The sequence below is a fragment of the Gekko japonicus genome, unplaced genomic scaffold (assembly GCF_001447785.1).
Source record: "Gekko japonicus isolate JY-2015 unplaced genomic scaffold, Gekko_japonicus_V1.1 scaffold4839, whole genome shotgun sequence".
NCBI classification, from domain to species: domain Eukaryota; kingdom Metazoa; phylum Chordata; class Lepidosauria; order Squamata; family Gekkonidae; genus Gekko; species Gekko japonicus.
In genome coordinates, this window is record NW_015169328.1 from 27,941 (window position 1) to 43,147 (window position 15,207).

At 51.4% G+C, this 15,207-nt stretch overlaps 1 protein-coding gene across 1 annotated transcript in view; it reads left to right on the top strand.

Annotated features, from left to right (window-relative positions):
* Window positions 1-15,207, top strand: part of RHPN1 (rhophilin, Rho GTPase binding protein 1) — a gene marked incomplete at its 5' end in the record, with an annotated part of 42,271 nt that overhangs the window by 12,362 nt on the left and 14,702 nt on the right. Inside the window, 7 exons of the mRNA XM_015416631.1 lie at window positions 2,341-2,416; window positions 6,134-6,211; window positions 7,562-7,686; window positions 10,517-10,683; window positions 12,467-12,654; window positions 14,408-14,564; window positions 14,935-15,054. Of these exons, the coding sequence (XP_015272117.1) occupies window positions 2,341-2,416; window positions 6,134-6,211; window positions 7,562-7,686; window positions 10,517-10,683; window positions 12,467-12,654; window positions 14,408-14,564; window positions 14,935-15,054 (911 nt within the window). The remainder of the gene's footprint in view (window positions 1-2,340; window positions 2,417-6,133; window positions 6,212-7,561; window positions 7,687-10,516; window positions 10,684-12,466; window positions 12,655-14,407; window positions 14,565-14,934; window positions 15,055-15,207) is intronic.

The window sequence follows — 15,207 nt, forward strand, 5'->3', positions numbered from 1 at the left end:
CACACCAAATACGGTTAAGTCAAATGGTGTTTATATAACTATTAACTGGTGAATGATTAGACAATAACTTTGTATATAATAACAGATTAACATAGAGCTAACAACAGTTGTGCTCACAGACACACCAACTGACAGAGAGTAACTGAATAACTGTCACTCTTAGAATCTCTGTGTATGACCAAGACAGTCGCAACAGCCAATCAGAGTTCAGGCTGCCTCACACAGATAAGACTGACAGAGCCTCTCAGTACACGCCCACATCTCTCAAGCTTGTATCCTCAAGTAGTTTGCAGGCGCAACCTAACTTTATACATGTAAACATTATCTCTGCACTTGTGCCTCTACATTCATATTCTGACAAGTTCCTACCAGGCAGTAGGTGATGGTAAAGACTTCTGCCTGAGACCCTGAATGGACAAGACCGAACTCAATGGACCGGTGGTCTGATTCAGTATAAGACAGCTTTATGTGTGATTCTTCCAATGATACCTTCTGCCCCCACACCATTATCTGACCAGAAAAGTAGCCGATTTCCTTGAACCCCTGCAAATTAATTTGAGAAAGATCCTAGGTTACCAGCACTGTTTGTCCCCAGAAAAATCCCCAGAATGGCAGTCACATAATATCACCCTAGTACAGTGGTGGCGAACCTATGGCACGGGTGCCAGAGGTGGCACTCAGAGCCCTCTCTGTGGGCACGCGTGCCATCGCCCCAGCCAGGCCCAGACCATCATTAAAGTGTCGAATTCTCTGCCAAATACTTTTAAGTAAATGAAAGCATTTGGGATTGCTTTCCTTACTTTGTTTGGATCATCTTAAATTAATGTATGAGTTGTTTTTTCTAAAGTAAAAGCTCAGTATTCAGGTTAAATTTTCGTGTTGGCACTTTGTGATAAATAAGTGGGTTTTGGGTCACAGTTTGGGCACTCGGTCTCTAAAAGGTTCGCCATCACTGCCGTAGTAGAACCAGCTACGCCCTGACCTGATCTCGTAACATCTCGGAAGCTAAGCAGGGTCGGCCCTGGTTAGTACTTGGATGGGAGACCACCAAGGAAGTCGGGGGTCGCTTCAGAGGCAGGCAGTGGCAAACCACTTCTTGAAAGTCTCTTTGCTTCGAAAACCCCGTGGGGGCACCCTAAGCCAACTATGACTTCAGGGCAAAAAAAATTAACCAAGTTGATGGGGGGGGGCACATGTGACATCAAAAACGCTTGTTAAAATAAATGTCTTTTACTTAAAGAATAAAACTGAAGAGAGCTTGAATGGAGACATATGTGCGAAGAACTTCTCCAAAAATACTTTCCTCCCTTTCTCAAAATACTAGAACTGGAGTACATCCAATGAAGCTGATGGGCAGTAGATGCAGGACAAGCAAAAGGAATGTGGAATCTGCTGTCAGAGGCTGTAGTGATGGCCACAGGAATAAACAGCTTTAAAAGGGGATTAGAGAGATTCATGGAGAAGTCTATCAGTGGCCACCATCCATGGTGACTAAAGGGAAACCTCCACATTCAGAGGCAGTCTACCTCTGAATCCCAGTGCCAGGAAGCAGCATCAGGAAAAGGCCTCAGTCTCTCTGACCTCCAGAGGAAGTGGCTGGCCACTGTGTGGGACAAGATGTTGGACTAGATGTACACATGAGGCTGCCTTATACCGAGTCAGTCCATCAAGGTCAATATTGTCTACTCGGACTGACAGCAGCTGTCTGGGGTCCCAGGCAGAGATCTTTCACATCACATCCTGTGTGATCCTTTTAACTGGAGATGCCCTGGAGCCTTCTGCGTGCCAGCAGGGCCGGCCCCAGCTTATTTTGCACCCTAGGCAAGGATCCCTTCTGCGCCCCCCCCCTCCCCATGCGCCCACCAATTAAAAAAAATAAATGCATTTTAGGAAGAATGAAAAACACAAATAATCAAGAAACTTCCAGACTATGGGGCTGGGTTCAGTTTGGCGCCCCTAAGGGCCGTCCCGCTCCAGGCGATCGCCTAGTTCGCCTAGTGAGTGAGCCGGCCCTGCGTGCCAGGCAGATGCTCTACCACTGAGCCACAGCCCGTCTGGTCTGATCCAGAAGGGCTCTTTTTATGCTCTTAACCTGGAAAGAAATTCTTCTTGAAAAGGTGGGGGCGGCTCACCCGGGACGGAGGACATGGGTGCTGGATTTGCAGCCTGACTCGCCTGCAGGTTGAGGAAGAAAGGTGTGGTCAGGGAAGGTGTGGAACTAGCTCGGATAAGGCAAAAATGAAGGGCTGCCCATCTGTCTAGCAGACGATTCGGAAGGAGGAGGACTGGGAACGTCAGTTTGGCTTTCCAGTTGTTCCCCATTTGTTTTTGTTTTTTCAGTGACTCCATCAGTGTTCCCATGATCCCCCTGGGGCTGAAGGAGACCAAGGAACTGGATCTAGCAGGACCCTTGCAGGTAAGAGAACCCTCTGCTGACTGGGGTGTGGGATGACGCACCCTTCTTAGGGGAAGCTGATACGAGGCACCAGGCAGCGGCAGTCATTTGAGGCGTGACAGATTTTCTTGCAGCGCGGTGAAAGGGGCAATCTCTGCGTCAGGGAATATTAGGAAAGGGATTGAGAATAAGCTGTCTGATATTGTAATGCCCTTGTACAACTAAGGGTGGGGGGACGTGTTTGTAAAATTACGCACAGGGGGGAGAGAGTTCCCCCTTTCCCAAAAGACTAGAACGTGAGGGCGTCCAATGAAACTGTTGGGCAGTAGGTTCAGGACAGACAAAAGTTACGAGTGATCAAAATGCGGGATTTGCTGTGATGGCCACAGGAATAAACAGCTTTAAAAGGGGTTTAGATTCATTCTATCAATGACTATTCACTGTGGTGACTGAGGGGGAACCTCCACATTCAGAGGCACTAAGCCCCTGAAACCCAGAGCTAGGAGGCAACCTCACGGGAAGGCCTCGGCCTCTCTGCCCTGTTCTTAGCCCTCCAGAGGACCTGGTTGGCCTCTGTGTGAGACAGGATGCTGGACTAGATGGACCCTCACTGGTCCGATCCAGCAGGGCTCTTCTGATGTTCTTCTCAGGGGAAGGCCTTGGCCTCTCTGCCCTGTTCTTGGCCCTCCGGAGGAACTGGTTGGCCCCTGTGTGAGACAGGATACTGGACTAGACGGACCCTCCCTGGTCTGACCCAGCAGGGCTCTTCTGAGGTTCTCATCAGGGGAAGGCCTTGGCCTCTCTGCCCTGTTCTTGGCCCTCCAGAGGAACTGTTTAGCCGCTGTGTGAGACAGGAGGCTGGACTAGATGGACCCTCACTGGTCCGATCCAGCAGGGCTCTTCTCATGTTCTTATGTAATACCCAGATACTATTTTGCACATGCCAAGGCACAAAGCACAAGGAGCTGCGGTGGCTCAAGTGGTTTAGACGCTGAACTGCAGGCTGCGGAAGGTCGGTAGTTCAGCAGACCCGAGTGCCGCATGACGGAGTGAGCTCCCGTCTCTAGTTCCAGCTCCTGCCAACCTAGCAGTTCGAAAGCAAGAAATTGCAAGTAGATTAATAGGTACCACTTCAGTGGGAAGGTAACAGCGTTGCGTGCGCCTTGGTGTTTAGTCATGCTGGCCACATGACCACAGAAATGTCTTCGGACAGCGCTGGCTCTTCGGCTTTGAAACGGAGATGAGCACCGCAACCCTGGAGTCGGATTCGACTGGCTTTCGAGCAAGGGAACCTTTACCTTTTAAGGCACCTTCATTCAGGCGCAAGGGTTGCATACAGTTCAGGGTCACCAAGGTTTGGTCTTTCTCTGTTGCCTTCAGCTGGTTTCTAGTTTACAAACATGGACACCTGCCATTTCTTTGCCAACCCTTTGACTTGCCACAAAACCCAATGGGTTGGATCCCACATGGTATGCTAGGGAAACAATGGCACTTTCTTCTGGCACACAGATCCTTCCCTTGTGCAAGAGGCACAGAGCGTCTGGTGTGAGCGGACGGTGCTGTGTGTCAGCTGCAGGTGTCACTTGCCCCTAGCAGGGCAGGTCTGTGAGATCCAACCCAGTACTCTCCAAAACCTCCCATGCTGAGCTTGGTTTGTGTATGTATTGGTTAGCTTATTATCTGAAATATTTATACCTGGGCTGTACTTTAATGAGGCACATTCAGCATGGTAAATCAAAAGCACATTCACTTAGAATCATAGAGTTGGAACAGGGAGCTCCAGGGTCATCTAGCCCAACCCCCTGCACAAAACAGGAAACTCACAAATACCTCCCCACCCCCAGTGGCTCCTGTGCCACACCCAGAAGATGGCAAAAAGCCCTCCAGGATCCCTGGGGGCCAAACTGGCCTGGAGAAAAATTCCTTTCTGACCCCAAAGTGGCGATCAGCATTTCCCTGGGCGTGTCAGAAAGGGCCACGAGAACTAAGCACTGAAGCAACCCTCCCTCTCATGAACTGCCCGAGTTCACAGAATCCGCATTGCTGTCAGACGGCCATCCAGCCTCTGCTTGGAAACCTCCTGAGAAGGAGAGCCCACCACCTCCCGAGGAAGCCTGTTCCACTGAGGAACCGCTGCAAATGTCAGGAAGTTCTTCCTAATGTTTAGCCGAAAACTCTTCTGATTCGATTTCAACCCGTTGGTTCCGGTCCAACTTCCTGGGGCAACAGAAAACAACTCCATACCATCCTCAGTTTAAATCGGTTTTAAAAATCAGTTTTAAAAAATCCCGCTCATGAAGACCAAAAAGGTCACTGTATCCCATTGTAAAACACAAATTTGTACGGCCTGATATTGGAGAGTCCTAGGTCAGGAGAGGGACAAATATACCCCGGCTGATCTCAGAGCCCCAGCAGGGTCGGTCCTGGTTAGTACTTATAATGGGAGACGACCAGGGGGAGTCCAGGGTCACTCCGCAGAAGCAGGCCATGGCGAACCACCTCTGAACATCTCTTGCCTTAAAAGCCCTCTGGAGTTGCCGTAAGTCGGCTGTGACTTGACGGAGCATTCCACCACTACTGGGCCAGGAGGAGTGTTACCTGACGCTGCCACCACTCTGGTTCCAAGCTCCCTTGAGAAGGCCCAGAGCACCCTCCCAAGACCTTCAGACCTCCCTTTTGGCCGAATAACAGGCGTGAGGACCAGGCAGACTGTCCTCAACTCCCAGCTCTGTGGAGTTACTTCCTGAAAGGACCGGGAGTCGTGGGGAACCTTGGCAAAAAAAAATGGCAGGCTAAAAAGGGACGTGATTCTAACCCAGAGCTCTAGTCCACCGGCCCTCCTGCTACAGCAGAACCTCGTCAGTCTTTAGAGGTGCCACAAGTTTCAGGTTTGTTTTCGCCGCAACCTGCTTGGCGTGGCCACCCCTCCTGTCACGGCTCAGGTGGGGTGTCACCTGATGCTGCCACCACTCTGGTTCCAGGCTCCCTTGAGAAGGCCCAGAGCACCCTCCCAAGACCTTCTGACCTCCCTTTTGGACAAATAACAGGCGTGAGGACCAGGCAGAGTGAACAATGAAAATAGTTTATTTTATAGGAGGTCAAACAAACAAGATGCAGAATAATAACAGTAAGTGGGTGAAAAAAAAGACATCAAATGCCCTAATGCGTCTAAATATACTGTCCCTAGCTCACTATCTGCAGTGGCCTTAGACTACTCACCCTTCTCTCAGGATGAGGGTTTCTTCCCTGCAGCAGCCTTCCTTCTGGCTCTGCCCTCTGGGAAGAAGAACAGCTTTTCCTGCTGCTCCAGATCTTTTATTCCAAGCCCCTCCTCTTTTCCTATTGGTCAATTTTGGCTCCAAAACCTCTCAGGGGATTCTGGGAGTTGTAGGCCCAGCCAGGCTCCCTGGGCCTAGTAGGCCTCCGGTGGCACAGCCCAGATCATGACAAGGAGTATCAAAGCACTTTCAAGGGTTCCCATTTCTGGCTATTTCTGTAGCCCACAAAGATCTTTGTAGCAACCCAGAGGGGGAGGCGTTGGCAGCCTCCTGCTGTGACTCCCCTGCACTTGCCCGTGGCAATTCAAGCCGCAGCTGTGCTTGTGAGCTAAGGGGCATGTGCTCTTCTAAAAAAATATCTTTCTTGTCCTATGGAAAAGGGGTGGGACGAAAGATCTGAGTGAAATTCCCGACTTCCTCCGCCTTCTCTTCCCCCTCCCCTTCATTTGTGCCCTCCTAGGAGATGATCCGGGACCACTATGGCGAGGACGGTGCCTTGTACGAGGCTGAGATCAAAGAGTTTGTGGAGCTGCGGCAAGTAAGTGGGCCTTTCCTTTTCTTAGGAGGGAAACGATCATGCTCAGGATTCTGGTTCGTCCTTGTACCAACGGAACACGCGGGCCTCTTTCCACATTCCCCCCCCCCAAGATGTGCACTCGTATCTTTTCTTCCCACTTGCAAACCATCCACATGCTGCCTATCGTTGTTATAATTAATTTTATTTTCAAAATTTATTTAAAATGTTTATCAGCTGTCTTTTCTGCCCTGCAGAGATCATGGTAGCTGACAATCTTTTTTTTTTTGTTAAGTAAATTTTGATTGGAAATTGAAAACTTATGACAATCAGAACATCAGATATCTGAATTAGAACAACAATGCAATATTTCACCAACAGCACCTTAATGTCAGACTTCTGGAGAAATCGGTTCCCAACAACAGTCATTCTAAAGAATGGAAAGTTCATTGAGACATTGATAGTATCCAGACTCTTAACATTTCTGTGTTAGAACTGGGGGAAAGCACGCAAAACCCTAATGGCCTGGGGCCAATGACACCTAAGCTAGGAAATAATGGTCCATAGTTCCTAGGCGAAGGATGATGCCAGGTGTGACTGGGGCTCAAGGTTACTTGTCTGGGCCGAATAAGATAACGAAAGCAACAGCGAAGTGGCGAAAGGAGACATTCTTCCCACTCCCCTAACTTCCCATGGCAACCAAGCCTGAGAAAGTGGGCAAAGTTGACACTTAAGACAACAATCTTTAAACAAAACCCATAAGCAGTAATCATACAAAACAAATGCAACTATTACCAAACGTTTATAGGAGAAGGCAGTCTAAATACCCTAACTTTAGAGCTAAAAAGCAAACAGGAATATAGAAGAGTGTGAATATAGGACTTCTATTCGACATTACTTCAGAGGAGAGACAATATATAGTGGTACTGGTGTTCCAAACCATGTTTGGATCTGACAATTTGGTGAGAGCCAGTTTGGTGTCGTGGTTGAGTGTGCGGACTCTAATCTGGGAGGACCAAGTTTGATTCCCCACTCCTCCACTTGCACCTGGCTGGATGTCCTTGGGCAAGCCGTAGTTCTGATAAAAGCTGTTCTTGAAAAAGAGCAGTTTCTGTCAAGAGTCTCTCAGCCTCACCTACCTCACAGGGTGTCTGTTGCGGGGAGGGGAAGGGGAAAGAGTTTGTCAGCCGCTCTGAGACACCTTTGGGTAGTGAAGGGTGGGGTATACATCCAATATCTTCTTCTTCTAACTAAAACAACCATTGTAAAAAATGCATAAGAAGCTTTTTGACTGTGTGGCTGTTTCCACTTCTGTGGCTGAATGCCCTCTCTCTCCCTCATCCTTCCTGGCTCCCTCTTTCTCGTCCCAAACAGGCCATGCGAACACCTAGCCGAAATGAGGCAGGCCTGGAGCTGCTCAGGGAATACTACAGTCAACTTTACTTCCTGGACAACCGTTTCTTCCCCCCCAATAAGAACTTGGGGGTCTTCTTTCACTGGTTAGTAAGGCCGCCTTGTTCGCGCTTCAGGAGCGAGTGTTTGTGTTTAATTTAATTTAGTTAAAATCTGGCTTTATATACAGTGCAAAGAAATCTGACGACGGTTTTACATCCCACAGTGAGTCAAGCGAGTGTTTTTTTATTTCTGTCGATGGGAACAAATTGTGCCCAGGCTTCCAATGCCAGCTGCACTGACAGTTTGGGTTTCATCAGAGCATAAGACAAGCCAATGTTGGATCAGGCCAATGGCCCATCCAGTCCAACACTCTGTGTCACACAGTGGACAAACCCCAGGGGCCACCAGGAGGTCCACCAACGGGACCAGAGCTCCAGAAGCCCTCCCATTGTGGCCCCCCAAGCACCGGGAAGACAGAGCATCACTGCCCCAGACATAAGAACATGAGAAGCCATCTTGGATCAGGCCAGTGACCCATCCAGTCCAACACTCTGTGTCACACAGTGGTCTAAACCCAGGGGCCATCAGGAGGTCCACCAGTGGGGCCAGAACTCCCGAAGCCCTCCCATTGTGGCCCCCCAAATGCCAAGAGCTTCCCTCCCCAGGATAGAGTGTTCTGTCTGTACCTTCTGGCTAATAGCCACTGATGGACCTCAGCTCCGTATGTTTATCCAGTCCCCTCTGAAAGCTGTCTGCCCTTGTGGCCGCCACCGCTTCCTGCAGCGGTGAATTCCACGTGTTAACGACTCTTTGGGAAAAGAAGTACACTCCAAACATGGCTGTAGAAAATCCAGAGTGTGTTTTGGGTCCCATGAGGGGGGGGAGTGTTTGTGTAGCAGGCTAGGGAAGCTCCATAACCTGGAGACTTTCAGAGGATGTGTGTAAAGCACCCTCAAGTCGCAGCCAACCTTCGGCGACCCCAGCAAGGTGCTTTCCCGGCAAGGGAGAAGCAGAGGTGGTTGGCCGTCGCCTTCCTCTGCAGAGCCTTCCTTGCTGGTCTCCTATGCAAGTACTAACCCTGCTTAACTTCGACCAGCAACAGGCTTTCAAGGCAAATGAGAAGCAGAGGTGGTTTGCCATTGCCTTCCTCTGCAGAGCCTTCCTTGGTGGTGTGCCTTGCAAGCACTGACCTTTCTTAGCTTCCCCCGGCAAGGGAGGAGCAGAGGTGGTTGGCCATTGCCTTCCTCTACAGAGTCTTCCTTGGTGGTCTCCCGTCCAAGTAAAACAGGAGGAAGAAGAAGAGATTGGATTGATACCCCGCCCTTCACTACCCGAAGGAGTCTCAGAGCGGTTTACAGTCTCCTTTCCCTTCCCCTCCCCACAACAGACACCCTGTGAGGTCGGTGGGGCTGAGAAAGCTCTTTCGAGAACTGCCCTTGAGAGAACAGCTCTGAGAGAACTTGTGATTGACCCAAGGTCACACCAGCAGCTGCATGTGGCGGAGTGGGGAATCAAACCCTGGTTTCCCCAGATTAGAGTCCGTGCTCCTAATCACTACACCAAACTGACCCTGCTTAGCTTCCCAGACCTGACGGGCTACACCGTGCCATGTTCCCTCATAGCGTCTTAGAGGCCAACAAGATTTTCGGCGTATAACCTTCCGAGAGTCTGACGGAGGGAGCTTTGACTCTTGAACGTTTACACCCCTTATTGGTCTCTGAGGTGCTCCTGGACTTGAATCTAGCTCCGTAACCTGGAGCACAACAGCCAGGCAGAGCGGACCCGAGAGAGCCAATGGGTGTAACTCAGAAGGCGACGGCTGTCCAGGTTTTTGCACGAGCCCCATTGGGTTGGATCCGACAGATCCGTTCTGCCTGCAGAGGCTCTTTCTCCCAGTGCAAGGGGTTTTCTTCGCATGTAAGAGGCTCAGGAGAAAGCACTGCTCCTAGTGGGACAGATCTGCGGGTTCATCAGTGCCCAAGGATTGCTGTGGCAAACCGGCAGTGTTCCCTCTAAGCTGAGCTACTTTGTGAGTTTTTTAGCCTCTGGCTCACACATTATTGTCTCTGCTCAGGAAGGAGGGCTCCAGAGCAAACCAATTTATGCAGCAACCAAATCGCTCGCTCGCAACTTTAACGCCAGTAGCTCACAAAGTAGAGTTTTTGCTCACAAGACTACACAGCTTAGAGGGAACATTGCAAATCGGTGCTGCTACTTCACTTAGAAGTCTTGGTGCAACTCTTGAGTGAATTCTGTTTCCCCTGTCACACCCCTGTAGACAGTCATGTGATTGTTTGGTGTAGTGGTTAGGAGCGCGGACTCTAATCTGAGAGAACCGGGTTTGATTCCCCACTTCTCCACATGCAACCAGCTGGGTGACCTTGGGCAAGCCACAGTTCTCTCAGAGTAATTCCCTCAAGAGAAGTCCTCGAAAGAGCTCTCTCAGCCCCACCTGCCTCACAGGGTGTCTGTTGTGGGGAGGGGGAGGGAAAGGAGATTGTGAGCTGCTCTGCGACTCCGAGTGAAGGGCCGGGTATAAATCCAATCTCCTCCTCCTTTTTCTTCTTCTCATTTTTCTTGTTCTCCTTCTTCTCCCCAGTCCCCTCCACCTCCCCATTCCTGACATTGTCATTCATTGAAATACAGAAATAGAACCTGGGACTGGCAATCGGCTTTTTGTCCTTGGCTCAGCCCCCTGACCCATTAGAGAGAAGCAAACAGGACTTGGGGGGCGTGCATGCCAGATGAGGTTGACGCAGGTGTGTCAGTCCCATTCTCTCTCATTGTGCAGTAGCTCCGCCATCTCATTTTTGACAGCTGAGAGAGTTAAATATCTGCTTTCCCCACCCAAATCTTCTCTGGGCGGGGGGCGGCGGGGGAGAGGATTGGCTTCCCATTTGCTATGCGTTGTTCAGCAGACCTCCCTCTCGACAGGTATGACTCGCTGACCGGGGTCCCTTCACACCAGCGAGCGCTGGCCTTCGAGAAGGGGAGCGTCCTCTTCAACATCGGAGCACTGCACACCCAGATTGGAGCACGGCAGGATCGTACCACCTTGCAGGGCGTGGACTGCGCCATCGATGCGTTCCAGAAGGCAGCTGGTATGACAGCCGTTCCAGCGGGGGTGGGAATGGTAGTATAACACTGTAACCGTGCATACTCGACCTGCGTTTGGTTGCTTTGATTTACTCAGGAGAATCAGCTTCACTGGGTAGCGGCGTGTGTGAACAAGATCTTGGGGTACAGGCGGACCGTGTGTTAAATATGAGCAGCCAGTGTGATGCGGCGACAAAAAAGGCTAATGCGATCTTGGGGTGTGTCAACAGAGACATAACATCCAAATCATAAGATGTCCTAGTCCCGCTAATCAGGCCGCACTTGTAGCATTGTGTGCAGTTCTGGAGGCCTCACTTCAGAAAGGACATCGACAGAATGGAGCTGATGCAGAGGAGAGCGACGCAGCCCTACGAGGAAAGGCTGAGGGACTTGGGGATGTTCAGTTGGGAGAAGAGGAAGTTGAGGGGGGACAGGATGGCTCCCTTGAAGTATTTGAAGGGCTGTCACTTAGAGGAGGGCAGGGAGCTGTTGGCAGCAGAGGAGAGGACTCGCAAGAATGGGAGCGGTGGCGCAGGCAGTTCAATGCCTGCATTAACAACACTAGTGAACAGCCACTATGGCTGTTCGAGACCCACCGCAGCCAGGGTGAGCTCCCGGCCCAAGTCCCAGCTCCCGCCCACCCAGCGGCTCGAAAGCGTAACCGCAAGTAGACAAATGGGTACCTGCCCTAGGTTGGCAGGGGGCACCCTCCTCCTGATGGTGTGTGTCAGGAGTTTTGGCGGCGGCGGCAGCGATACGGCAGTGGAGCAGAGGCGACCTGTGGATACGGCGGCAACGGAGACCGGATGGAGGCGGAGCTACGGCAGCGGGATGGCGGCGTGATGGTGTGACGATGCAGCGTGGCGGAGCCTAAGGGTCAAAGGCCGGAACTGCAATCAGGAGCTGCCGCGCACCGGAGGAGTCCATCAGGAGCCTGCCGCTGGAGTCCCTTCCCAAACTCCGCCTTCCTCATGCTCCATCCCCAAACCTCTTAAGCATTTCCCAAGCCGGCGTTCAGAAAGCGGAGTGGGAAAAGTGGATTGAGGGGGGAAATTTTCTCCCTTTCCCACATTACTAGAACTTGGGATTGGCTAATGAAATACACGAACAGTAGACTCAAGGACGTTCTTCACACTGAGCACTGTTAACTTGTGGAACTCACTGCCACAGTGTGGCCACTGCCTAAGTGATGGTCACTTAGGGTTGGCAGCTCTGGGTTCGGGGAATTTCTGGCAATTTGGGGGTGGAGTCTTAGGAGGGCAGATTCAGCGGGATGTAATTCCACGGAGACCAACGTCCCCTCTAAGCTGTGGAGTCTTGTGAGCAAAAAATCTACTTTTTGAGCTACTTGGCGTTAAAGCTGTGAGCGAGCAATTTGGCTACTGCATAAATGAGTTTGCTCTGGAGCCCTCCTTTCTGAGCGAAGGCAAAAATGTGTGAGCCGGAGGCTAAAAAACTGAGCTAGCTCACACTGACTCGGCTTAGAGGGAACACTAGTTACAACCAATGCTCCCTCTAAGCTATGGAGTCTTGTGAGCAAAAATTCTACTCTGTGAGCTACTGGCATTAAAGTGGTGAGTGAGTGATTTGGCTACTGCATAAATGAGTTTGCTCTGGAGCCCTCCTTCCTGAGCGAAGGCAAAAATGTGTGAGCCGGAGGCTAAAAAAACTGTGAGCTTGCTCACACTAGCTCAGCTTAGAGGGAACACTGGAGCCCACCCCAGTGCTGTGCAGTACTTACCCGACGGACGGATCCAGCCTGTGACACCCCTCCCGTCTCTCTTGCAGGAGCCTTCAACTACCTGAAGGAGAACTTCTCCAACGCTCCCAGCCTGGACATGAGCGCCCCGTCCTTGAACATGCTGGTGCACCTGATGATCGCGCAAGTGCAGGAGTGCGTCTTTGAGAAGGCCCTCCTCCTCCGGGCCCAGAGCGACTTCCTCACCTGCCTGCAGCTGGCGCAGGAAGCTGCCAGGGTAACCGTTCTTCTTATTGCTATTAATTAAATTTCTGGATCGACCAGCCCCGAGGACACAGGGGTCTGGGCGATTTGCAACAGATTATAAACCCAATGCCGAAATACAGATTAAAGTCAACCAATCAGTTATTCTTAGTTTAATAGTCTCCAGATGGTGTCCATAATTTAACCCAAAACCGACTCTCTCGACCAGAGTTCCCTCTAAGCTGAGTGAGTGTGAGCTAGCTCACAGTTTTTTTACCCCCTGGCTCACACATTTCTGTCTTCGCTCAGGAAGGATGGGGCTCCAGAGCAAACTAATTTATGCAGTATCCCAATCGCTCGCTCACCACTTTAAGGCCAGTAGCTCACAAAGTAGAATTTTTGCTCACAAGACTCCACAGCTTAGAGGGAGCATTGAAGGGGACTGAAAACAGATCAGCCAGTATTGTCATGCCCCGATATAAATCTGTGGTGTGGCCTCATTTGGAGTCCTGTGTACAGTCCTGGTCACCGCACCCCAAAAGATATGATAGCATCGGAAAAGGTGCAGAAAAGGGCAACTAGAATGAGTAAGGGGTTGGAACACTTTCCCTATGAAGAAAGGTTAAAGTGCTTGGGGCTCTTTAGCTTGGAGGTACGACGGCTGAGGGGTGACATGATCGAGGTTTCCAAGATTAGGCATGGGATAGAGAAGGTGGAGAAAGAAGTCTTTTTTTCCCTTTCTCACAATACGAGAACTTGTGGGAACGCCATGAAATTAATGAGCAGTAGACTTAGAACAAAAGGAGCTGCGGTGGCTCAAGTGGTTAAGATGCTGAACTGCAGGCTGTGGAAGGTCGGTAGTTCAGCAGTTTGAGACCTGAGTGTGCCACATGACGGAGTGAGCTCCCGTCTCTAGTTCCAGCTCCTGCCAACCTAGCAGTTCGAACGCAAGTAATTGCAAGTAGATAAATAGGTACCACTTTGGTGGGAAGGTAACAGCGTTCTGTGCGCCTTGATGTTTAGTCATGCCGCCCACATGACCCCGGAAACGTCTTCGGACAGCGCTAGCTCTTCTGCTTGGAAACGGAGATGAGCACCGCAACCCTAGAGTCGGATTTGACTGGCTTTTAAGCAAGGGAACCTTTACCTTTTTAGACTTAGAACAGATCAAAGGAAGTCCTTCTTCACCCAAAGAGTCATTGACATGTGGAATTCACTGCTGCATGAAGTGGTGGCGGCTACAAGCTTCAAGAGGGGATTAGATGAAGATGTGGAGCAGAGGTCCACCTGTGGCTATTAGCCACAAGGTAGAGATGGAACACTCCGTCTGGGGCAGTGATTCTCTGTATTCTTGGTGCTTTGGGAGGGCCACAGCTGGAGGGCTTCTGCAGTCTTGGCCCCGCTGGTGGACCTCCTGATGGCACCTGGGTTTTGGCCACTGTGTGCCACAGAGTGTTGGACTGGATGGGCCATTGGCCTGATCCAACATTGGCTTCTGTTCTTATTAACTGCCGTAGAGCACCCGCTTCCCTGGCACTCTTGAGAGGGAGCCAGTGTTGGCCCATGTTTTTAACTTGTTACCTGCCCTGAGAACTTGCGGCGCAGGAGAGGAGGGCTAAAAGTTTAAATATATTAATAACGAAACAGACGTGGGTCTGCTCTCTGCTTCCTGTGGCCCACGCCAGCCGACCATGACTCCTCCGCGTCCTCGGTCATGCCTTTGGGGGAAGAAGCCCCCTGCTCACCCACAGCTCTTTCCTGTCCTTGTTCCCCCTCCCCCCCCCCAGGTGGACGAGGTGTACTCTCTGGTGTATCAGACCACGACCCAGCCCCACATGAAGGACTACGTCCCGTTCTCATGGACCACCATGGTGCACGTCAAGGCGGAGCACTTCAAGGCCCTCTCCCACTACTACGCTACCATCGCCCTTTGCGACTGCCCACGTGAGTACCCCGGCACCCCGACAGGCAGGAGGGGGCTCCTGCTCCGTCTTCAAGCACTGGGTTTTGCCTTCAGGGGAGCCCGGGTTCAGTCCCAAGTGGGCAGGGGTCTCCAGGGACAGGGCCAAGTCCTTGGCAGCCTCTGGCAGCCAATTCCACATTTTAATCCCTCTCCTAAGCGGAGCTCCGCCTTGATTATTTCATTGTCTTCAGTGGGCTTAGAAAGGTGTGACTCTGCTGAGCATCTCTGCGAAGGGTCTCCCCGGAAGACCCCTGTTCTGGGATAGGGAGGACACGGGCTTCTTCCACTGCGTTTGGCCACCTTCCGTCTCTTCCCCCGAGTTAAGCCTCTTCTTGGATGTGTTCTGTGCAGCTGCGTCCGAAGTGGATCTCCCAGACCACGAGAAAGCGTTCCTCCAGTTCCACGTCAGCGAGCCGGAGGGGCCGGCCCCCTGCCAGCTTTTACAAGACCCAGAGGAGCGAAGGAAACTGGGTAAGTGCTCTGCCAGGGCGCCCTCTCCTGCGGGAGCGCACAGGAGCGGCGCTCTGGCAGTAAGGAATCCAGGGAGCGGGCACATGCAACAAGCCCCGCCCTCTGCTCCCAACAGCCCTCAGTCAAGCCACGAGGAGCAAGAAGCCCCCCCCC